Genomic DNA, 25262 nt, shown 5'->3' with positions numbered 1-25262 from the left:
CAAGTCTGTGCCAATCGCAGCGACCTTAATCACGTGTAAAGGCATTACATTTTTCAAGTTTTCAATTCCGTCCGAATAGTTGTTTCTTATATTCTCCACAGTAAGTACTTATGTAAATTTTGCAAATGCCAAACTATGTGTCAGCGAAGATGTTTTGTCATGCAGGTTACGTGTACACAGCCATCAAAATCTGAAGAGATCCATCTATCATCAACAAAAAGTTCCCAGGCACTTTGTTTCGGGGAGAAATCAATCATTTTTGTGTGAGATAAAATGCAAATGGACGAACGTGAGCGCAATATCATACAGAGGTAATATGACATCAGTTCCCCTACGTAAGCACGTGACGTGAAACGTGATGCACAGATTTGTCGCAACTCGTGGCAGGACCCGAAAGAGTGTGTTAGTACTTACACTAAATTCGGATTCAATAGATTGGAAAGACACCTTCATCATGGTCAGCACCAGCTGTTCTTAAGCCTGCAGCACACGAGAGAAATTAGCTGAGCAAAATTTTCTACAAGACTGTTTGCTCAGCTAGTTTACCTTCGTGTGCGGTCGATTTTTCGTGAGTTTTTGTCCTCGCGAGGCGTTGAGCAAAATATCCAACCTGTTGATATTTTTTGCCTCGCGAGGCAAATTCCTCACCGTGTGCGCCGGAGAAAGTCATTTTCCTCTCGTCTCTTTTACTAAAGTGCGCGTGTGGAGATCACATGAGGGTGCAAAATGACCGCCAGTAGCCTGGCCCACAGCACTGAAAACGCAGTCGCTTGCGGTTCGATACACAGCGAATGCCGTCAAAATACATGACAACAAGATAGACTGACCTATCTTTCTAATGCGTACAGCAGCCTTCGCCGTGTATTGAACCACAAGCGACTGCGTTTTCAATGCTACGGGCCAGGCTACGGGCGGTCATATTGCACTGTCATGTGATCTCCACACGCGCGTTTTAGTCAAAAAGACGTGAGGAAAATGACTTTCTCCGGCGCACACGGTGAAGGAATTTGCCTCGCGAGGCGAAAAATATCAAATAGGTTGGATATTTTGCTCAACGCCTCGCGAGGACAAAAACTCATGAGAAATCGACCGCACACGAAGGTAAACTAGCTGAGCAAACAGTCTCGAAGAAAATTTTGCTCAGCTAATTTCTCTCGTGTGCGGCAGGCTTTAGCTGAATTCAGACGCGCAGATGAAGTCGCTTGCGGGTCCTTCTCAACCTCAGGCTGACCGCGAGATGAACAAATTGAAGCTCACAACTTCAAGCCATATGTTTCAACTATCCCTTGATTACTAATAAGTACCAAGTGTCCAGACGCGTCGAAGGCAAAATTATGCAAACCTTACTGATTCGTACAATGCTATTTATTTGAATGAATTTCGGTCATATTTTTGGGTAAAAAGCGCCTCGGGGACAGATATTCGGACTCTCAAACTTTTACATTAATCTTTTTGCCTACACCTTGTGAGGATTAAATTTCACGCTTATGAAATAAAGTTTTCACAGGCTTAGATTTGTGAAAATCTGGAATTTTATTTTCACTGTAGAGATAGCACAGGGATTGCGGCCATCTTGAATTTCAAATATCGATACATTTGGTTAGGCGCTTTAAATAATTTTTTGTTTGCCGTCTGCGGGCTGGTAGGTTTTCAGAGAAATTAAGAAAACAAACACAATGTTAAAACTGTTACAAAGGAAAATATTATTTTTCCAAAATAAACCAAATAAATAATGAGCTTATGTTAATAAACGTGGCACTGTGTTTTTTGTTTGTGTTTGTTCTTTTCCCTTACTGCCTGGTAGGTTTTTCAAAAATCCAAGGACGGCAAACAAAGAATTTTCTTTAAATAACCATTAAATAACCATTTTCTGGTACCAACGTTTCACATTGAAACCCCCCCCCCATTTTTATTCTTGATTTTGGAAGCTGATGGTTGAAAGTTTGCTTGAAGAAAGCTTTGAGCAAAAGTTTAATCTTTCATTTTTTAAATGTAATTACTTGGTTTTGCATGCTGCTGATTGCTTCAGACTCTTCCACTTTCACGGTGAAAGTTAGGTCATAGTAACAGCAATTATGTGACAATACTTACTGAGATCGGCTCTACAGGTAAAACACATAGGATTACAGAAGCAAAATTAAAATTTTAGGTTACACAGGAATTTAATGCCAGACGTACCTAAAAAGATGAAAAGATCAATGAGTTGAGCTATTTTCACGAACAAACATGTACAGAACCCTTCGGCGCCATGATAGCGATTACAGTTGTGTTATAAGTATCTATGAGATCACTATCTCAAACTCTTGCTGAGTGAGAAGTCGACCTTTTACCCACAGTGCATCTCAATACCATTTACTTTGCCCCCGGTGCAAGAAAAAAGCTATTTTCGGTAGCATGAATGAAATACTCGTTAATTAACAACTTGATTTAGAACCAACTAATGAATAGACTATGCTCATTTTTAAAATTAACAAAGAGTTCAGCTGCTGTTTGCCAATAGTCTCAATTAGCTTACTTGTCAACTACATTAATTAGTTTTAAAATGATGACTTGATCATCCTTTCCTTTTCAGTGTTGTGTTCATTTAATGGATGATTGAGCTTCTTGTGACCTTAATGATGAGGAGTTCAATCTGTATCATAATAACATAAAGGAAGCCTGAAAATTAAACATTTGGACCTACATTTATAACAATACCAACATTAATTGGAAAAATAGAATAAATGATTTGTATTATATTATATTTTGCAACAAGAAATATGACAAGTTAAGGTAAAGTTATGGCCCTGGCAAACCTTTTTTGGCTTGATCACAAGTTCACAACATAAAATAATTTGAAGAAACACTCCTTGCCAATAGGGAAGGTGTTAGGTTTGGGTAAGTTTTTGCCCAGGCATGTAACCAGGAAATGCATGTCGATTCAAATCCACTAAGTCTTGTTGCTTTTTTGCTTGTGAACATATGTCAAGCTGTTTTCTCTGAGTCTATCTTTGCCGACTTAACATGCAAAACATGGCAGAGCCATTTTGATGTGGTTTTGTGCTGTCAGTTATCTATTGATGTATGTCTACGCGCGGAAATCCAATTTCAGCTCATACCGTCCTTATTCGATTTATCCTATTTCAACGTAATTTAACTTTTGCCATTTTAGAAACAGTGTAGGTTTTCTATGGGTAGGTACTTGGTTTCGTTTGCTGGAGGCCACGAATTGTGAGCTTGGGCGCACAGTGTCCAGCGATGGTTTCATAGACACCTGGTAATCGAATTTACTTGATGAATACACGACTTCTCTGCGATTATTCGTGCCTTCTGAGTATTTGATTGCCCTAAAGACGTTCTCTTTATCCGTAAACGTTAACATCCAGTTATCCCTTACGGCCGTATTTGACATTGTGTATCATCATTGTGAACATCAGATTTGATTTATTACACAACCTAACGACCCAAAAGCCAACTATCATTCCAAAATCAAGTTACTTATTACATACCAGTGACTTATAAGTATAAAATAAATCCCGGCCCTATTACTTGTTTTTGCTCCTATCAACAATGTTGGCGTACAAAGTATCGAAACCACTGTACATAACTTTTCATCTTGCGAAGAAAATCACATTTTTGCTGTGTACATGTACATGTAAATTAAAATGCCCTCACATAATCTCTGTTGCAGGTTTTTGCCATTTTAGCTCACGTGTTGACACACGTGAGCTAATGTCGCAGCGATGTCTGTGTGTCTGTTGGTGTGTGTGTCTGTGTATGTCTGTCTGTGGGCCTGATATCTCAAGAACGGCTTTATGGATCAGAATCAAATTTGGCACATAGATTTTGTTTTTAGTGTGTGTGGCTTGCATATTTCATGCTAAATTGCATAATTAATGATCTTAGAAAAAACACTACAAACAATGAGAACAGCTGCCCAACATTGTATGAAATTTGTTACAAATATTGATCACACAAGGGTTTATCCACAATGAAAAACATAAAGGTGTGATATGACAGTTAATTGCTAATTTGAATATTTGATGAACTTTCCTAATTGGGGATATATATCTCAATTGACGCAATCAAATTTGACGAAACTTGGTATATATATTGAAGATACTATGAGTTAACACTAGTGAAAGTTATTGAGCATTCTTATTTCAGCCAATTCACAATTTGCATATTTAATTAACTTGCCTAATTAGGGATATATATCTTGCCTAATTAGGGATATATATCTTGATTGCGTTCACGAAAGTTGACTAAACTTGCTATGTACATGAAACATACTATGATACAGCATTATTGAAAGTCATTAAGCATTTTTACTTTAACAATTTCCAAATGTGCATATTTAATGAACTTTCGTAATTAACAATATGTACCTGGATTAACTTGATCAAAGTTGGCGAAACACGCTATTCACATTGATTTTACCAGGTTGAAAAAATATTGAAAGTCATATGGTATTTTCACTTCAGCTAATCATTAATTTACATATTGAACAAACTTTCCCAAAAAGGGATATATCTGGACTCGCATGATCAAAGTTGACGAAACTTGCTATGTATATTTGAGATACACTGATATAACAATCATGAAAGTTGTTTTAGCAGTTTTTGATAAACTCATTACTAATTTGCATATTTAACGAACTTTCCTAATAAGGGATACATAGCTGGATTGACTTGATCAAAATTGTTGAAACTTCATCTGTACGTTGAAGAAATATAATGACCAAAATTCGGGTTAGATTTTTTGGAACATCTAATTATCCATTTGCATTTGCAATAAACTTTCCTAATTTGAGATACATATCTGCATGAAAGTTGACAAGGCGTGCTATGTACATTGAAGATACGGTATGACATTATTGAAGTCATTTAGCATTTTTATCTTAGCTAATTACTAGCTTGCATATTTAACATACTTTCCTAATTAGGATTCATATCTGGTTTGACTTGACCAAAGTTGACAAAACTTGCTAACTAAAGTATGTTATTGATACTATGATATAATGTCACCAAAAGTCAGTTTTGATTTTGTAAACAATTTTATTACTACTTAATGAATTTATTTAAATAGGGATATATCTGAGTTGACTTCATCAAAGTCGATGAAACTGAAACCTACCATGAAAAGTTTAAACATTGAAAGATCTATCACTCGCACTCATACCATTTGTGTTGTTCAATAGTTCATCAATGTCTGAGAGAACTCTTCTGCACGCCTTTATTTACAATGCTGGCCATTCTTAGTCGAAATATAATGGAATCTGTATCGACTTACGATTAAAAGTAAAAATTTAATTTAAATTTTCTATAGAAATTTAAATGACCACGGTCGAGTATGCCCGTCAACCAGTATACGTTTTTGGGGTTTTTGATAATAAAACCTGGCGCATGTGAAACGCTATTTCTTCGTGTGCTAAGCAAATTTTATTAATATTTTAATATGATAAAATATTAATAAAATTTGTTTTTTAGCATCTTTACATCAGCAAGTTACTAATTGCATATTTAACTAGCTTTCCCAAAGAGGGATATAAGACTGGAAGGACTCTAAAACGAGTTTATGAAACTTGCTATGTGTATTGATGAGACAATTATTTTGTATTAGTGAAAGAAATTTGGACTTTCTGTCTGCTACTTTATAATTTGTATATCTAATGAGCTTTCACAGTTTGGCATATATAGCTACAAAAACTTGACCAAAGGCATTTACACTTGCTATATAAAGTGGTGATACAATGACAGCAGTCAAAGAAATTTAGTATTTTTATTTCAGCTAATTACATATTTAATCTGTGATGAATATTGTTCAAGATGTTGGTCATAACACTTTCAATGAAGTTGCAAACATTTGGCAAACGTTTCAATTCACAGAAAACTGCAATATATACTGAAACATGTGAGCATTTTCAGTTTATATCTGCTTACTACTTCCTGTCGGAATCTAACAGTCAACCTGTAATGTTATTACAATGATCCTAGCAGGGAAGCTTTAATCGTGAACGCACTTTTAGGGTCGGAATAACGGTCATGTGGCATGATATTGTCAGTAAAATATTATGATGTGTCACACATATAACACTGGCATTTTATGAGAAGCGTTGGCGATTGCTACATATAAGTTACAATGGCTAGTTTGCTCATTTGTATCGCCGAAAGATAACATTCGTTCACCATTGTGCTGACCCTCTTCCCGAACAGTAGATGTCATGAAACATGTCGTTATTACGAAAGGGTTTAGTTGCACGCCCTGATTACGCGTACGTCTGACGGAGGCATACATGTACAGTTGAGCGCATGGAGATTTTCACTTTAAATAATGCTTGCAATTTAACCTTTTCTGGGGGCTTGTTTGCGTCAGCTAAACGAAAACGTCAAGCAGAAAATCTGAAAATACTTTTATCGTTGTTGTTATTGTTTATTTGTATTAACCAACCTTCTCTGTGAACCTACAAATACATAACATTATTTCCAACTATAGTTGGCACATCCAGGCATGGTAACAAATGTGATACACATGTGTACGACATAATACTTTATGAGGAAAACAGAGCAAGACATCACTTATAAAGCCCTCTCCTTCTCGTGGAAAAGCCTTGTAAATGAAGTCTGCATTGTCAATGAAAATTCCTTCACAAGTATGGAAAGTGCCTAAAGTGTGAAAGTCAGGTATTGCCGTGGATACTTTGTTTATTAAACGGCCTTGAATCATCATAAAGTGTACAATGAAATATTAAACGCAATCATGACAACGCGTAGAAGTGTTGTCTGTCGTTCCGACCGGCTTTGCTACACGTACGAGACCCCTGATTATCACGTGAGCAAGAAGTTAGGCGAACATAATCGCGTGTAACTACATGTAAACCTATCTCTTGACGTATGAGTTGGGTTTTCAGCCCCCCCCCCCTGCTTAGCACACGAAGAAATAGCGTTTCACATGCACCAGCTTTTATTATCGACAACCCCAAAAACGCATACTGGTTGACGGGCATACTCGACAGTGGTCATTTAAATTTCTATATAAAAACACGTATTTTACTTTAATTTTTCTTTGCATGAACTTGTGATAATATACCCGATCATCTTACTTTGATATACATGTATTACAATCAACGGTCAAAAACGTCTTCGGTGTTTATCTATGTGAACAGCCTTCAGAAAGTGTGAATTTCGTGTCTTTAATCCGTAATTAAAGGCCGATTTTTTATGACAAACATAGCATTGTTGAAAGTTGTATTTTTGATGCATATTAAAAAAGAAATATATAGACTTTGTATGGTGTGTGGGTCAATTTCTTCACAAACCTTTGTCAATTTACTTGATTATTTGATAACAAAATGGGTTTTATAACCCGAGGGGCTAGATGCGACATTCACCAGCTATCATGTATATATATGATTTACTTTGAATCGTAAGTCGATACAGATTTCATTATATTTCGACTGAGAATGGCCAGCATTGTAAATAAAGGCGTGCAGAAGAGTTCTCTCAGACATTGATGGACTATTGAACAACACGAATGGTATGAGTGCGAGTGATAAATCTTTCAATGTTTTCTGTCAGTTGGAGTTAATTAATCGATGACAAGTTCCAACAATAATCACGTTACTTTATAACCGTATCGCACAATTTGCGATTTGGAAAACTCAATAAAACGCACAGAGACTATCATTTTAAGTAAACACGACGGATTTTATTATCAAGGTAAAAAGTTTCCGCTCTCTTTTGTGAATCTACGTTTTCAATGGACTGCCAAAAAGAGCTGACGGACATTCGGCAAATTTGTAAGCTTCCGCTAAGAATCGGCCGGGCGCTTGTTAAACACACCGTGCATATGCCATTCACGACAAAATGCGATTTGTTTTTTTAAATTGCTCATACCTAATCACCTGTTATTGAGCGATTACATCCTATCCTTCTCATCGTCCGAGCCTAGCCGTATTAGCGATGTCATAGAACCGTGAATTTAAAAAAATTAGAAGCCAGTTTATCATCTTGAAATGGGAAATTTTCTGTCTGTCGCTGATTGGGCTGACTTTTAATAAGACGCGCCACGGTCATTAGATGCAATTTCCATTTATCAGCATCGTCTGAACATCGGCAAAACGCCTACTAGTTTGCTGCATAGTTATCAATAATCTATCGACACATCGCCATGATTGAAGTTCTGTTAACGAATCCATTAGCTCTAATCTGTAGGGTTTGTTTTTCTACATTTTCAATATTCTATTTGTCAACAAAGCATCTTGTTTTACTCCAAATACCGCGCCCAAATGCGTCGTGTATAAAATGGCAAGAAAATCTTCAATGTGTCTGTGAGATGTCAAATCTCATTACATGTATCAACAACAAAATTTAGTCTCGACCAGCATTGAAGTTATTGCAAGTTTTATTTCAAAGAACCTGAGAGAGAGAGAGAGAGAGAGAGAGAGAGAGAGAGAGAGAGAGAGAGAGAGAGAGAGAGAGAGAGAGAATGTGTGTGTGTGTGGGTGGGTGTGTGTGAGTGAGGGGGCGGAGATTTATGACAAAAACTTCGTACAATCAGACAAATGCTTAATTAAAAGTCACTTACAAATTCACCTTATATTGCTTTTTAAGCACGCAGGCGGTCACGACAAATTTGATCCCATTCATTCGTTTGCCGAGTGGCGCCAATTATAACGACGGTACGGTGCTATCGGGAGTTGTTCCTTGTCATGATTGTTCTAATACTTCGCGTGGCAGCCGTCGTGCTCTAGCAGAGCAAGCTAATCCAGTTGAGTAAACGACTTTTCTGTATGATAGCACGGCGAATGAGGAAATGAAGTAACGATTACCTTTCGCTTCCTAAGGTCACTTGCTAGCCATAGAATTCTTATTGATTAGTTTATCGCATCCCCGACATGACAACTCAATCTGAAATTTCTTCTCGAACGGCGGAAAATCCGCAAGAGTAATTAATGCAAGGACATTATCAAGCATCTACGCTGACAGCACGGTCGTCATTTATCATAATCACCATCTCCAGTGACCGTGTACACTTATCCCCGTGCCTTCCATCACGTCGGGTTCCAAAGCCTTGGACTGTCGCCGACTTTATTAACCGTAATATGAAGTCACGGAGCAGTAGGGTCTCGGCTTTATCATGACAAGACGCACTTCCACTTAGCCACGGTGACAGAGGTGGTCTTCAGGGAGTACACATCTTGATGTATACGCAGCCGATCCATGCCTCGCTTTTTCATTACTGGAGAGGGCATCACATGTTACCGATCTACGTTCGAAATAACTTCTGACCATCATAGTAGCGTCATGACTGACCTCCCTCGCATTATTTTTGTCAGCTTAAACTGTAGAATCGCAATAACCCAAGAAAAATAAGAAAGTAGACTATACGTGTTTACAAGCAAACGTCGACTATTGCCATTTCGTCTTTTATATGCAGTGAAATTTTAAAATGAAATAATTTGCAAGAACATTTCCTTCCCGAACAAAAGAACTTTGGAAAAATGCAGGTTTAAATATTTTTAATTATGCTTTTGACAAAACGCATATCATTCTATAGCTTCATAGTATGGCACAGAGTATCATACACTGTGTATGTTACTCTGTGAGTATGGTCAGTAACACACTTTTCTCTGCGTAACATGTACAAGTAATTTATAACGGAATATTTCAGAACTCAGCTCAGGAGAATATAACAATGCTTTCCCCTTCCAGTAATCTGAGATCCTCCCTGTACTTTGGCAAATCAACAGTCGTAGAGTTTCCATCGATAAAATAATTACATCTTCCCGATGGAGGATGGCTCATCTAAACTTAGCATGAGCAAAGTAACAAACATCCAAATTTACACCACCAACATTTGCAACTTGAACGCTAGCTAGCTTTTGCTCATATTACAAACACACTAACAGACAGAAATACCCGACGAGTACCCACGACTTGAATGACAGTTCAAACTTAGGACACCGGATATTAAGAAATCGGGAAATTCACACATCACAAATTTCCTTCAATGGCTTTCGGTGATATCTCTCTGACACTATAGTCAATATTAGCTGCTACTTTCCTTTCAACATAGTCAATTGATCTGCCTTTAATGGTCATTCATTCACTAATGAAGGTAACTGATTGATCTTTCAGTAGTCATATAGTCATGTGTAATACAAACTCTCTGGGGTTTAGTTTATTCATTAACACAAAATGGTGAAAGTAAATTTCACCGCTCGTATTAGCAGTTCATTTTCGGTAGGAACGCTAAGTGTTAGAGTCCGCAAATCGTGCATTTGAGTATCCGCGCTTTTTCTTAAAACACTGGGCCACATCCTTCGTATGCTTAACATTGGACCTGTATTCTGCAATCTTGACCGAGTTTAATTGTTGCAGAGCATACCTTTGGTGCATGCATGAGCAGACGTTCAGAAATCGACGGCAGCAAAGACAAAATACCCATCATGTTTTGGTTTTTAAATCTGTCCCCATGCATGTCATGTGCTAGACATACACCTATCATCGCGTACCATTCTTTGTCATTCGTCAACGTTTCAACTTGACATCATGCAGAATGGTCTCTGCAGCTGTGACCGATATCAACTCAAGGGTTATCGTAGTCTTATCTGAAAAGATGGTCTTGTCCCCGACGTGGTCAAATTTCACGATCGTTTTTGACTACATTTGGAAACTATATCTCAACTTGTGTGGTGTCGGTGAGTCTGACATGAAACAGATACATTTGTATCTGTCAGCCGTGTGCATTGAAGCGGATAGGGAAGAGATACATCAACGTTCTCACGAGGGAGAAAATTTGAAAGAATGCGGTTACACCCTTGACGACAACATGAACTGAAAGCAAATGGCTGATAGGCCTCGACAATAATTGTGACACATCACCTGACCCTCCATCCTTTAATATCTCTGATGTACAACGCGCTACACGATATTTGACGAAGTCGGCCAATGTTATACGATAAATATCAGAGATTATAAGCATAACAGCATTCTGATAAAACTTCATTTCTCGTCGCTTGGGGTGAAAGTCAACGATTTGAAATAAACGCCATAATGATTTTCACTTTTTATTCGAAGGAGCACCGTCGAGAGAGAATAGCTATCTAATAGTCGTTCCTCAATTGAACCTGATGTCAGCCACATGAGCTTAGAACAAGTGACATAAGCTTATCTATAGAACTAGCGAAAATACATGTTAGTAGAGGATGTATCCTGCTCTAAAATAGGGCAGATATTGCTCAACTCCTACTCTGGGATAGCTCACAAAACGACTCAGCTCAGAATAAGTGACATGAACTTATTTATCATAAAAATGCAAAAACATGTCAGTAGAAAGGTATATATATATAAACCGTACTCTCTGTGCCCAAGTTCAGAGGTTGCCATAAAGCCATTATAGTGATAACCGGGAGGGCACATTGTATACATTTTGTATATATATATATATATATATATATATATATATATATATATATATGTGTGTGTGTGTGTGTGTGTATATATATATATCATAGTATATATATATATATATATATATATATATATATATATATATATATATATATATATATATATATATATATATATATTTACACTATATGTGTCCTCTGTAGCGATAATCGGACGAATGGTTTGTTGATAGCGTTAAACTCTGAGTAACACCTAAGTCCCGTATTCTACTTGTTATTAATTTTTACCATAAATCGCTCTGCCATTGAGCACTGTTTTACACCGTGAATATTTCCGAACCATATAGGCTCTCTCTCTCTCTCTCTCTCTCTCTCTCTCTCTCTCTCTCTCTCTCTCTCTCTCTCTCTCTCTCTCTCTCTCTCAACAACACCAAACATAGTAGACGTTATGTCATATTGGCCTTTAATTTCAAGTTCGTATGTCGAGTTTCAGAGAACAGTTTGGATAATGATTCAGTTTTTCGTAGAAAATTTGACCCTTATTCGATGTTTCTAGACTTCTATTGTAACAAATGGCAAGGGTATTTCATACTTTTGTTGCAGTTCGATACCGAGCAGCGTGTGACTTCGGGAAAAAGGAATGACAGATATCTTGGCATTTCCTGTATCTGCTAAAGCGTTCATTCAACACCCAGTGAGATGTTTTATATAGTAGATCTTCCGAGTAAATCACTGGAAATTATTGCTATAAAATATGGCGATGCACTTACTTCTCATCGTAGTATTTCCTCCTGCGTTTTAGTTTAAGTTAGGAAAATTTGGTCAGCAGATTTTTTTTTTCTTTCGGTACGTAAGTATTTTAAGAGTCACAAGTATAGACTAAAATGCATGTTTTGTCTTGACTATATATATCGATGTTCATACCACCTATGTGGTGAGCAAGTGATTCATTGAGGTGTGGAAAAATCATCTGAAACAAATGGGGGAACTTTTGGAAGACGTTTCATCAATCACGGCAAATCAAACGGTATCAAATTGAGCTATATTTGTAGACAAAGGAATGGTTGTCTAGAAGAGGGAACTTGTCAATTTTCCCCGCGATCATGAATAATCCTTATTATTCTTGTGTGGGCCTCATATCCCCTCTCAATGCATTGTTGCAAGAATTCTTCGTTGACATATGAACGGACAGCGCAGGGTTACACTTATTCACACCGTAAGTTTTTTGTTTTTTGTTTTTGTGAGCGACTACTGAACTGTAAGCTTTAACCATGCTAGTTATTTTCTAAGCTGCTATACTGACCTATACGATCAGTCGACAGGGCTTTAGAAATAAAATGCCAGAGAATCCATAAAAAAAATCGAGAAACAATTTTCATTTGGATGTATCACACATATGGCTAACAAAAAAGTGAAATCAAACAATCGCTCCCTAGAGCTAGAGGTCTAAAGCACGCATATGTCAATTAATGAAAAATAAAGCCGTGTCCGATTAGCAATAATTGTTTTATATGACTCATTTACTTCTCACTTCGAACTATAGGTACTTCAAACAAACATATAAATTGTGAAATGTTTACCATTCTGAGTGCTTAAATGCTTGTTATCACGGAGCCTTTTAAGCGCTACTCTTCATTCCGCCGGTATACGTTTGTCTTTAGACATGTTAATTCCTTTTCATGTTAAAGAGAGGTTACTCGGCTTATATGTGTCACTTGTCGACGTTACACGTTTTATGCATGACAGGTCCAGGATATTAATGGTATTTGTTTTATTCATGGGTATTTTATATCGCGAGTAATATCTCGTAAAATGTATCCCTTCGCATGTCGAAGATTAGTTTTGCAGAGAGAACGATTGCGGGAAGACTTTTCAAATTGCGCATGTGCATGTGTTGTGCTCACACGACCTGAGTTTATTTGATTTTAAAGTACATCTTTTGTGCTTGGGCGGAAGATTGTGCATCGATGATACGAGAGCAAAAGGCAGAATATGCCTTTACTCTCCATCATGTCGCGTGACTCGGATAAGGTATCCATTCATTGAATACCAAATACAATACTTAAGGTAGAACGCGCCGCGGGGACAGATATTCGGACTCTCAAAGTTTAAAATTCTTTTCTTATCTACCACTTTTTGGGTCTCATTTTAAAGCTCTTTGGGAAAGATAAAGTTTTAATCGTCTTCGAAAATTCAAAATTCAATTTCCCCTCTCCTAATAGAGTTAACACAAGGATGGCGGCCGTTTCGAATTTCCAATATCTCTAAATGTTGGTAATTTGTTTCGCTGGTTCCAAACTTTGAGCGGTGACCCCGATTTCGACTGTTGATTTGGAAACAGAACATGGTCGAAAATTAAGCTTCATTGAGGAAATTCTGAATAAAAGTTTAAATTGTTAACTTTCGAGAAGCATATATACTACCTTACGGCAGAATTCGTCTACTTTCACACACATGGCTATTCGTGCGCATGCGAATACTTGTGATGACTTTTGTATACAAAGATAGTTCGCATATATCGCATGTTTGGCGACTGGGATGCTAGGCGCCTAGAATGTTGGCGTGGAAGAGCTTTTCTCAACAGTTTTTTATTGTTAGCGCACGTTATCTATCCACAATCTTCAGCACGTTCGGGAATTATAAAGTATGCGTATCAAATACACAAGCAACACCCGATGCAAAGAGATAGGATACCACATATATGTTAACCACGTAATTTAAGTGTATACATTATATAGCATGCATTGACAATAGAGCTTGGAGGAAATAGCGAAGTCGTCTTATCGATGCATCGCCAAGATTCGACTCTGCAACAGCAAGTTTATTATCACTAATATATACATGAAATACCGCACATATTGTGCCGTCCTGTGTGCGTTAAAAGCATGAAACACATTCATTGGTCGATTTGGGCCATACGAATGGGCAATGAATAAAGAAATATACAACCTATAGCGACAGTTTTAGTGGTCAAATCCGAGCGGTAACTTCTTACTGGGGTCATTTACTGCAGCAAGTTATGTCAAATTCTGATGTGAAACGTCACAATAAATAATTTTTTTCCAAAGAGAGAGCAAATATATCATATCGCTAATATGGCACTGTTATTTCAATTCTCGACTGATATCTGTATTTTTTTAAGCTACCAAAGTGTAATATAATTAGGGGTCATTACATGACCCCCGATATGGCCCCGTATTTGAGTAATATGTACGAATCGAAAAACACACGATATGTGAACCTTCTCGGTCATGTATTTACAATGAAAAACTTAAGGTGGATTTTTGTGGCTCATTTATGGCTATACTCGACATAATTCACTACCTAGACACTAAAGCGTCGTCAACAGAATACATATCGTATAGCGGTTCTGTCATGATGCACTCACTGTACGTCGACAAGGACCGCACTCTTCAACAGCGTAGACGATATTAAAACATAGTACGGTGATAGGTGTCGGTCAATATATATACAAATTTTCAATTTTCATGATTATGATAAAATGACGTTATATGTGTTATATGTTCCGTTCGCTCAGCTTTTTTATGCATATGGATTTTTATTTTTTTTTATTTATTTACACTTTTACTGAGCGACCGAGTTACTCGAAGAGTAATTTTCGTCGGGGCTCAAATATACAAAGTACAAAGCAGCAGAATATCAACACAAAGAGCAAAAATCTTAAAACAAAGAACAAAAATAATTACAGAGGAACATTTTCTTTTATGAATTGTTTCACTTTCACCTTAAACGTTATTATATTTGGAGCATGTCTTAATGCACTGGGTAAAGAATTCCAGACTTGCGATGATCTATAAAAAACTTCTCTGACCCTTACATATATTTGCTTTGGGAATATTGAAATCCTTTTTCTACAGAACGTGTTTAATATTGGTAAATTCTACTTCAGAAGATTAACATATCTGAAAGATATTGCGGAGCATTACCTGTCACACAGTTAAATGTTAAAATTGCAAGGAAATAATAAATTCTTTGTCTTACTGATAACATTGAATACAGAAAACAATTCAACAGATTGAAGGAAAACCGTAGGGCAATTCAAACAGTACACGCAAAGCTCTCTTCTGCATTGTAAAAAGTTTCTTGAGATTTTTCTTAGTCGTGTTACCTTATACTACGCAACAATAATCTAATATGCTTTGTATCAAACCATAGTATAAAATGATACGATAATCAATGGGTATAAAAGAACGTACCCTGCGTAAAATACCAATTCTTATGCTCAATGATGTACACATGCAATTTATATGATCATTCCATACCAACTTTTACGCCTAGCTGTAAGTAGTTCCGGTTACAGTAAAAATGTGATTCATATTTTAACATGTTAAAATACGGGTGCATATCAGTCCTCTCCAAACAATAAGAGTATAGCGATACAGGAATAGCATGTATGATAACAATCGGCTCATTGTAAGTCTTAATCCCGTCGCGCACAGAATTGCAACATCTAAGTCGGTTACTGTGACAAACTCTTTTTGGGTTGGAAGCAGTGGCCGACTGGTTTTGTGTGAGGCCTATCAGCTAGGCGATGTTACCGTGAGTGTGTGGGGGTTCGAATCCCGTTTGGGTTATAGTAAAAATTTATATTATAATAAAACAGATACGCACTGATATTTGAAAAAAAAATTCAAGTATAAATCTCCTACACCATGGATGTTATGTGATAAACCTAAACGTAATATTAGGTCTGTTTGATTCGTGTTTTAAGGTGACCAGAGCTATCATTTCTTAATTCCAAACTCACTAAATTAGGAGCGGACATTACTCTGTATATAGCTCTAGTGTGCATACCAAATCTGTACAACTGAAGTACTACATTACAGCGCTTTCATCGTTGTGTATAGCACCAAACGGTGTGTTGATCATGAAGTCAATAATTAAATATTTAATAATAGGCGTTTCACATCATTTGCACATTCGTGTACACCTTCAGTGAAAAACCGAAGAGGAGAGATTTGAGCACGGCCTGATGTCATTAGCCCACGCACGGTGCATGGTCATTTCAAGGCCTAAGCTGTCTTTCTCGCACAAATCTTAACAAAATGGGAGGTTTTCTTTAGTTTGGCGGTATTAAAATAAGCATGAGGGGCTCTGTATAGACTATTAACATTTACTTATGGCTCGGGCGAGAGGAATGCCGACATAAAAACCTCGGTGACTAAGCCTGTAAGTATAAATAAATGTGATGAGCTCGTTATCTCCTTCAGTCCCGGTATACGCAGTCGCAGATATTTAAATACTACTTTTTGAAACCTGACTTACGGCGAACAGATCTAGATGGCCAAAGCATAGCCATCTCTTATGAAAATATCATGAAAATAGTCTGTAGTTCAAAAAAAAATCAAAATCTCATTTGAATGGGGCTCAAAAATGTTATTTTTTTTAAATTATAAATAACACTTTAATCCTATTAGTTTATTTAATAAATAACTAATAGGAAATACTTATTCAGCCTCTGGGAGACCTTGCCACTCGAAGTCAGGTAATCAATTATGATCGTTTTGTCTTGCGAAGTGTATCACCTTTATTACTTGTCTAGATCTTGAAGCCCATTGAACGCCCTACGCGACATTCTGGTGAAGGTACCTCGTTCGACCCTTTGCTTAATAGTGACCTTGGCAGATGCAAGCTGTGGTCGGAACTGTACTTCTCTTCACAAGTTCACCCCGAGAATATGCCCCTTCATTCTTTATACTATTTTACAAGTTCCTCAGGTTTTTACCTGAACGCACTATCCGACTGACACCTTGTTTGGTGGATAGCTATTCACTTTCAAATGAGCTTGAGTATAATCGATCGTCAGCTTCACATGAGAGACCTTTTCCCACATGCCGACGGTAAACTTTTATCATCGTCTCGGGCGTTCTGCTTCGTCGCCGTGCATGCTGTAAATTTCTATTACTATGTGGCTATAATGCCCGTCCTAAGGCCCGTAAATTAAACTCCCCAATTTACATTTGCAAATGTGAGAAAATGTGTCAGAGAATGCTCTTTTCTCTGTTTTTTTTTTATTCTGAATAGCAGCATCTTTGACCGTCTGTAGGCACGCAATAAAAACATTATTGCTGGAATAGATAAAGTGCGCTGGTCCGCAGGACACTGTTTGCTCTCCTTGGATTGGGAAAATGGCCATCCACTATCGCGAACCTTATACCAATTCAAGCGATTTTATGCCATGTACCCAAAAAAGCGATCATCACATGAAAAGTTTAACAGATGACACCGCTGTAGAATACAGTACCACACGACTGATGTGATATGCAAAGATATATTGGCTTGTGCTAATTACAACACAACCGTATCTAAATTTTAACGAAGCTTCTTGCATGAGGGTGCCCTAGTGACACAGTAGCCATTGAAATGCTGATGTCGTAAGCCTTAGTCCGTAGCTGCATGCCCCGATTCACACCACTGGCAAATACGTGGTTCCCTATGAGGCAGAATTCGATATGAATTAGTGAAGTCTCCCTATGGACTTTTATATTACTTCATCTCCTACTCAAATTGTGCGTACATTTTCAGCAGAAACTGACGAATGAAAGAAGGTGTCATAGCCTTCGTTATGGTACTGACCTTCCGTGTCCCCATCTAAACGAAACGTAGGTTGACTCCATGATACATCAATTTTATTTTTCACATTTTCGACTGTCACTCATGGAAAACGAATCTTATTCTGACCCTTTCCGATAAGTTTAATTGTCACATTCATCGAATTCTCTTTCTAAGCTATCAATAACAATATATACAATTCATGTAATAGCGCTTGCACTCTCTTCAATTATTCCTTAGCACAAAAGTAAGCCAGTTTATGATTCATACCAGTGAAAGAGGTCTCGTAGTGGCGACAAGTTCTTGTAGCCTTCTTCTTCAGTGTCAAATTAAAAACAGCTAACTTCTTGTCTCAAAACATAATTTTCTTTCATTGGCGTTTGAATTTCACACCTGAACTCCGACCTAATTCTATTTCAGATATTGCCACTTCACCTGATCAATTGTGCAATGCAAACAGTGAACATAGTTAACTAGTTTTAAATGTTGGAGTTTAGTCGACAAGTCTTTTGTTTCAGTGACTGTGTTCATCAAGTTCTCTTGTCACTAATTATAACCAACAGCGCGGCGATTGACATATCTATCCACAATAACTATTGCGTAGCACGGGTTCCGGAGCTAATTGCTTCCGCTAATCGTGTAAAATAGTCATTTTCTGATCAGTTCTAAGGAAGAATTAAAGGGCAGGGGAACTATAAATGTAGATTTGATCCAAGGTTTATTCTTTTATCGAGTTGACAGATATAGAATAAGCATACAATGCACTTTCCCTCTACAAAGTCTTCATATTAGACCTACCTTTAAATGATTTATAGAGAGAGATAGACAAGGTCACCAAATCGCCAGAGAGCGATTTTTCTTGTCGCACCGTGATGAAAAGCGACGTTCGCGACGAAGCATGAGAAACAGTAAATTATTTATCTTTCGAAATACTGACAGTTTACCATATTAAGATAAATTTTACAGCTTGAGTAATGATACAGCGGTATTTTCTCATCATTCTGTATAATGTCACAACAAACCAAGATTTTTATGATACAATTGGGCTTATATATATGGTAGAATGTTGTCCTGGGATTACGCCCGAGTAGGCTGACCTTTTAGCAATTAGATACTCTTTTGGCGATTTACCAAACTGTAATTTACCCGGATTCCTTTTCTTCTGATTTCTGCACAAACCAAACTGGGCCTGCAACTATTTTCGCTTGTCTAGTGTCACCAAAGATCGGTCGGTCATGATAGAAGAGTCCGGGAACTGAGATTAGCGTTGTGAACATGTATTGTCTAATATACATGTTATTGTAGGCCACAGTCGCTCTTTGCACAGCCTCATGAAAAAACGATCGACACGGCAAGGGAGTATAAATAGGTGATTACCTAAGATATAGCGTCGTTTCGCACTGCCACGAATGAGAAAATCGAATCAAAATCAGTTAATGGAATGTGTCGGAAAGAGGTAATAAATACCCTCGTTGGGACGACCACACAATGCAGAGTGATTTCCTCGTCCATCTACAACTTGACGTAATATGACGCGATGGATATACCACGGCGAATGACCTGACGGCATCGGATAATATAGAAATATTGAACTTGCCGCAACGTTATAGATATTACCATTTGAAATGTCCAATTTATGCTATCCCGTAGGATCTTTTGATCTCCCTCGAATCATACAACTTGGTTAATTAGTTTATCTCATACTATACGAGAAATATGAAACCTTAAAATTCGATTTAAACCTCTTTTTATCGCTAGGCTTCTAGATTTTTAAATGCCGGACAGACCTGTAAAAATTTAGGGATGGGTGACAGACAATAACAGTACCTATTGTCTCGAATCTCGGTCATAATTTTGTGCGACAGTCAGAAAACAAGGTAAGGCTCAAAACGCAATTATTCATATGATTCTAGATTGAAGCATAGACTACGACGTAAGGTAATCGTCGATTGAGCTGGTCCGGCGTAACGCTTTCATGTACAAGTACAGTGCATTTGTCGATATGCTGAGTACAAGAGTACCAACATGAACGCATGCTCATTGCTGATGTATACTGACAACTTTTGACAGACATTTAGCTAATACATAGTCGTTGTTGGCCGTGGAGAGGCGAATTTGATTATGCTTGCAATTACTGTAACAAAGTCTGCCAATGATGGTAATATTATCATATTCCTGTATCACACAAGAAACATACCATCACAGTTTCCATAGCTCAGTTCAAAAAGCGAGTTACAATTTATTTATCGTTCGTGTACTCACTTTTAAATTCAACGATTTATAAAAATCTAGGCGGAACCTACTGTACGGACTTCTTAAAAGACTAAAATGGCCACCATTCGCCATTTTAGATCATGTGACAAAAGAAAACGCCTAACTCCCATTCTTCGAGGTCTTCTCAAATCACGTTAAAACTGTTACCCTTCTAAGTCCGAGGGCAGTTACATCGTTCAAAAAGACCAATGTAAGGCAGAAAACTGCTGTACATCCCACTGTACGTATTCAAAATGCGAATAGAGGCCTGTCAACGTATAGATATTACTTTAACTTCTTGGCGTCACCTAACTCAACATGACTAGGCCGGCCTCCCGGTATAGCCTTGATACATTTTGTTGTGTTTATTACTTATCCAACAGGCGAACCCAATTACAGAATAAAGTACCCATAACCCACTACCCAATGGAGCAATGAGGAGTAAGGTTCCTTGCTCAGGGGCACAATACCGTGCTTGAGTCTCGAACGAGTCATCATCCTCTGACAGTGAGTCCGTTACTCTGAACCCCCGGGTCTCGAACTCACCATCCTCCGATGGTGAGTCCGGTACCCTAACCACTGCCACACGATTGTTCGAGGAGACATCCTTGCTATCTTTAACATAGGGTAAATATTTCATACTCATATCAACAGACGAAAACTTAATTAAAGATATTTTCATGTGAATTTGACACCACATCCTCAGGCTCCAGAGACTAACTTGTGGCGAGTAAGCTATACCGATAGAAGAGTATTCAGTTTCAAGAAATCCGATACTCAATCGATGCAACACGTGTTCCCATAAGTGCTGTGTCATTTATGCAAGGTGGCCAACTGTGACTACCCTGATTTCAGATGTAACTGCTCAATGATTGACATTTATTGCTAAATTAAACTTTGATTCTCCCCCGACGGTAGAACTGTAATTCTATACAATCATATATCAATACAGCCATTTACGCGTATTAACTTTTAGATTGCGCATCTGGGACAGATATTCGGCCGCTCAAGCGTGTACATTATGTACATTATTCTTTTGGCCTACCGCTTATGGGAGTAAATGAAGCTTCCATCGGGCTTAGTTTTATAACAATCGGGAATATTATTTCCCCCACCCTAGAGACACAACACAGAGAGGGCGGCCATTTTGAATTTCAAATATCGGTAAATATTGTTTACTCTGTCTATCTTGTACACAAATTTGTATGGTGACCCCTATTTTTATTCTTGATTTTGAAAGAAAACCGTCGAAAAAAAGTCTGAACAAAAGCTTTGTCCTTCATTTTCGAGGCGCCCACTACCTTAACGATTGCAGCCAATCTAATTTTAAATAAGAGGGTTGGACGGGTAAAGTGAGAAGACAGCTCCAAAATTGCCCGTGACAAATTGCGCAACGGCTAAGCTGCTCCCATTTCGATTAACCGCTTTGCTATTCTTTCGTTTCACGAAGACATGGCCCCATAAATGCAGGGATATATAGATTTCACGAGAAGCCGAAGGCTCACAGAAGTGCACCCTCGAGCTCAACTTCGTAAAATGTAAAGTTTTAAGTCGAAAGGGTACATGTGTAAAGACAAAAGTACTTAGTATAAATCGTCAGTAATTTGGAGATCTGGGAAAGCGAAAACATTCTCTTATATGGATAAGATGTAAACACGTAAGTGCCCCTGCAGAGTGAATTTCCGATCCCTGCAAACACACATCATGCTTAGCATTATTAACCAACAGCGAAACAGGCGAACAGGACACAGTACGATTCCGCCCTGCAACTGTTTAGCTTACCTTTCGACACTGAGAGCCGTCAGCATGAACACCGAACACGAACTCGACAGCAGCGTCAGGTACGGCAAGATCTTGCAGAGTGCGCCTCCGAGTACCCATTTACTGCTGAAATAGAACGGTGTCTGAATTGGTATCACGATGACTATGATGATCAAATCGGCTGTGGCAAGGCTCGCCAGGAAAGTGTTGGTGAACGTTCTGCAGCCGTCGGCATTTGGCGATGGAGTAGATCACCAGGATATTGCCTACAAGACCGACGATGAAGGTTGCGGTGTGGGACAGCACCACCGGTAGCCATTTGGAGATCCCTACTCCTTCCATTTGTCCAAACGTCCCATTCCCTTCCATAGATGCGTTAGAGTAACTCTGAGTAATGGATGAGTTAAGTGTAGATAGTATTGGTGATACAGAGCCATTGTTCTCCATGGTAACTTCCCAAAAGTAACTGAATAAAAAAAACGTAGCAAACTAAAAAAATTGTTTCTCAGACAACATAATATTGAAAATAGATATGTAGCCCTACACCTTCGACAGCCAACTTGAAGATCTGATGGAGCTCGGCAGTCTGTCTGACTAACATCCGTAAAATTGCGTGTGTGAAGACACGCGTACAGACGCTATCTGAGCGATCGTTCTGATGACTTCTGGCTGCAGCTCAGAGTAGGGCATGCTGGGAGAGTGACGCAAGCCAAGCGAAAGTACAGTTTTCTCAGTCTTTCAATCAACCTGGCGTAGGAGTCATTTCCGGTTCCGGTGAAAAAGACATTATCTTGAAACAATTATAACACCTGGTGAAGAAACAATGGTTCAGACTTTCTTAGATTGCAACGCCTGTCAAGTATCCTATATCCTACAAGTTTGTTAATATTTGAGCAATAATCAGCGACGGCTGTAACAAGAGATTTTGACCACTTCTATAAATAAATAAATAAATAAATAAATAAATAAATAAATAAATAAATAAATAAATAAATATATATATATATATATATATATATATATATATATATATATATATTTGTATACATATACATATACATAATTATATATTTGGTGCTTATTACGGTGAAATTCATGTGTGAAATGGTTAGGAGTGTCAATCTAAACGGGTTAACATTTAGGTTGATGTTTATAAAACAACTAACGACAGTCCCGTTTCTTACCTTGTCTAAGCAGTTGGACCGATGCTGAAGCGACGGCTAAGTTTCTCTTGCAACAGGCTTCGCAAGGTGGTTACTCGGTGTTATTTGTTTCCCTTTTTTATAACATTAAAGTGGTAAAATCTAATGGTCTCGAGAACATTATTCATATTCTGCGACAAAATGAACATTTCAAGCAATCCGAGAACATTTTCCGATTTCGTAGCTTGCAATACAAATCCTTTGGGAGGTTCTTGCAGATCCAAATGCAGTTATATTATCGTTTTTGTTTTGAATACCGTGGTGTATATGTGTGTTCTCGTGGACATGTGAATTATTCTTACATGACAAACGTCCACTTACAGTTATATCTTTGCAATTTTAATCCTATATCGTTGTGTCACATTGTATACCAATTTACTATAATTTTCGTGACGTGATTCGCTCTGTTGCTCAAGAAGCACAGCTGTGACATTTAGTCACTCACGACCTCCAAAGCGGCGATAGCAAGTCAACGAATTAATTAGTGTGCGGAAAGTAACATGCGTGATATGGGCAGGATATCACACAACTATAGGCCTCAGAAAATCAAGATACCTTTCCCCTACAGCAATATCTGCCCTACTGCATTTCCAGTAAACATCCACTCTCTTTTTTTCAAGTACCCATTCTTCTTTGTCAATAACTTCATTTATATTCCCTCCCCTTTCGCTTAAAATTTCAAATCATCCCCTGCGGTTATGTTTCTCCAAAGGCTCTTATGTGACACTGTACATATATTTACTTAAGTACTCTACGTTTGGAATAGTCACAACCCCTTAAGGCCTGTTCTTTTTTTCCTAAAACACCATACGAACAACCAGAATTATCTTTCCATTGGCACTGTAAAATTTTGAGTACAATAAAATTTTGCAAGCACCCGTACCCCTTCCTAATACACAAAGTACAATATTTTAATCAGATGAAAGTAACTTTTCCCCATATGAGTGTACATGTACTTAGAATATCATATCACTTTATGCATAAGATCTATTTTTAACTTTTAGTGCGTTGAATAAGATCTTTACTAGTGTCCCGACCCCCTAACCTTCGTGATATTTACACAACCGTAGATTCGTTTTAATTTTTGGGGCTACATTGCGTCATATCTCCGCTTCTACTCAATCACACTATATCTATTCTTCATCGACCCTCTCTTTCTCCTGCGCTTTTTCTGGGGCTGTTTTATGTCGCTAGGGGAGTTGGGCTTTTGCATTGGTAAGTGTAGCAATTTTCCCTTTTAGGACAAAGTCCCCCAAAGAAGTGTCTCATGCCACTAAAAAGACCTGCTGTACTTGCTGATATAAGTAAATGTAGGTCAAATATAATTCACGATGACACAATATCAAAGAAAAACAATAATCCTGCTCATATCATGAATGAGGTTTAAAACATCAAACCCGCCATGACATCGCTTCTGCTATTGAATTGCTGTACTTGTTGTAGTTTCTGAGATATGATAAAATAGGTCAAAGGTCATCCAAGTTCATCCCAAAATTTAGGAATAATAAAAAATCTAATACAAAAGCAAAATCTTTAGCCAAGTTTTTCTGCTTATAATTACATTTGCACAGTAAAAGAGGTTGAAATGTGGAAATAGTCAAGCCATGTCTTCTGCCGCCAACTTCGAGAGCTGTACCTATTGTAGTTGTTGCTATAAGCTAAAGTACGTAAAGGGTCAAGGTCATTCCGAAAGTCGGCAGAAGTTGTCATCCAATACTGGTTGGAATTCAACATACATCAAAGCTCTAACCAAATTGGTTAGCCTAGGATTTGATATGCACATAATTGATGAGGTTGAACGCTGAGAAGAGCGAATACATTTGTGATTACCATAACCGTACCTGTTTTAGTTGTAGAAATGGGTAAACTTTGGTCAAGGTCACTCAAGGTTATTCTAAACTTTGATAACAAATGTTGGTCCTGAAGCAAGAATGGGATAAAACATTACATCTCACCCTATTTGTTATCCTAGTGCTATAGATATGCACATGTGGAAAAAGAGTACATTATGCCACTAAACAGCAGAGTGATATCTGTTGCAGTCACTGAGATAATCGAAAGTGGGTCACATGTCTTGAATT

The 25262-nt window shown here is 37.8% G+C and overlaps 1 protein-coding gene across 1 annotated transcript in view; it reads right to left on the bottom strand.

Moving 5' to 3' along the window:
* The window catches only part of LOC139137911 (cholecystokinin receptor-like), a 35796-nt gene extending 13146 nt beyond the window's left edge, over positions 1-22650 (bottom strand). The window contains exon 1 of the mRNA XM_070706163.1: positions 22001-22650. Coding sequence (XP_070562264.1) covers positions 22001-22026 — 26 coding nt within the window. The 5' untranslated portion in view covers positions 22027-22650. The remainder of the gene's footprint in view (positions 1-22000) is intronic.
* Positions 22651-25262: the final 2612 nt, after the last annotated feature.

This window comes from Ptychodera flava, chromosome 8 (assembly GCF_041260155.1).
Source record: "Ptychodera flava strain L36383 chromosome 8, AS_Pfla_20210202, whole genome shotgun sequence".
Taxonomy (NCBI): domain Eukaryota; kingdom Metazoa; phylum Hemichordata; class Enteropneusta; family Ptychoderidae; genus Ptychodera; species Ptychodera flava.
This window is presented reverse-complemented; position numbering and strand designations above follow the sequence as displayed.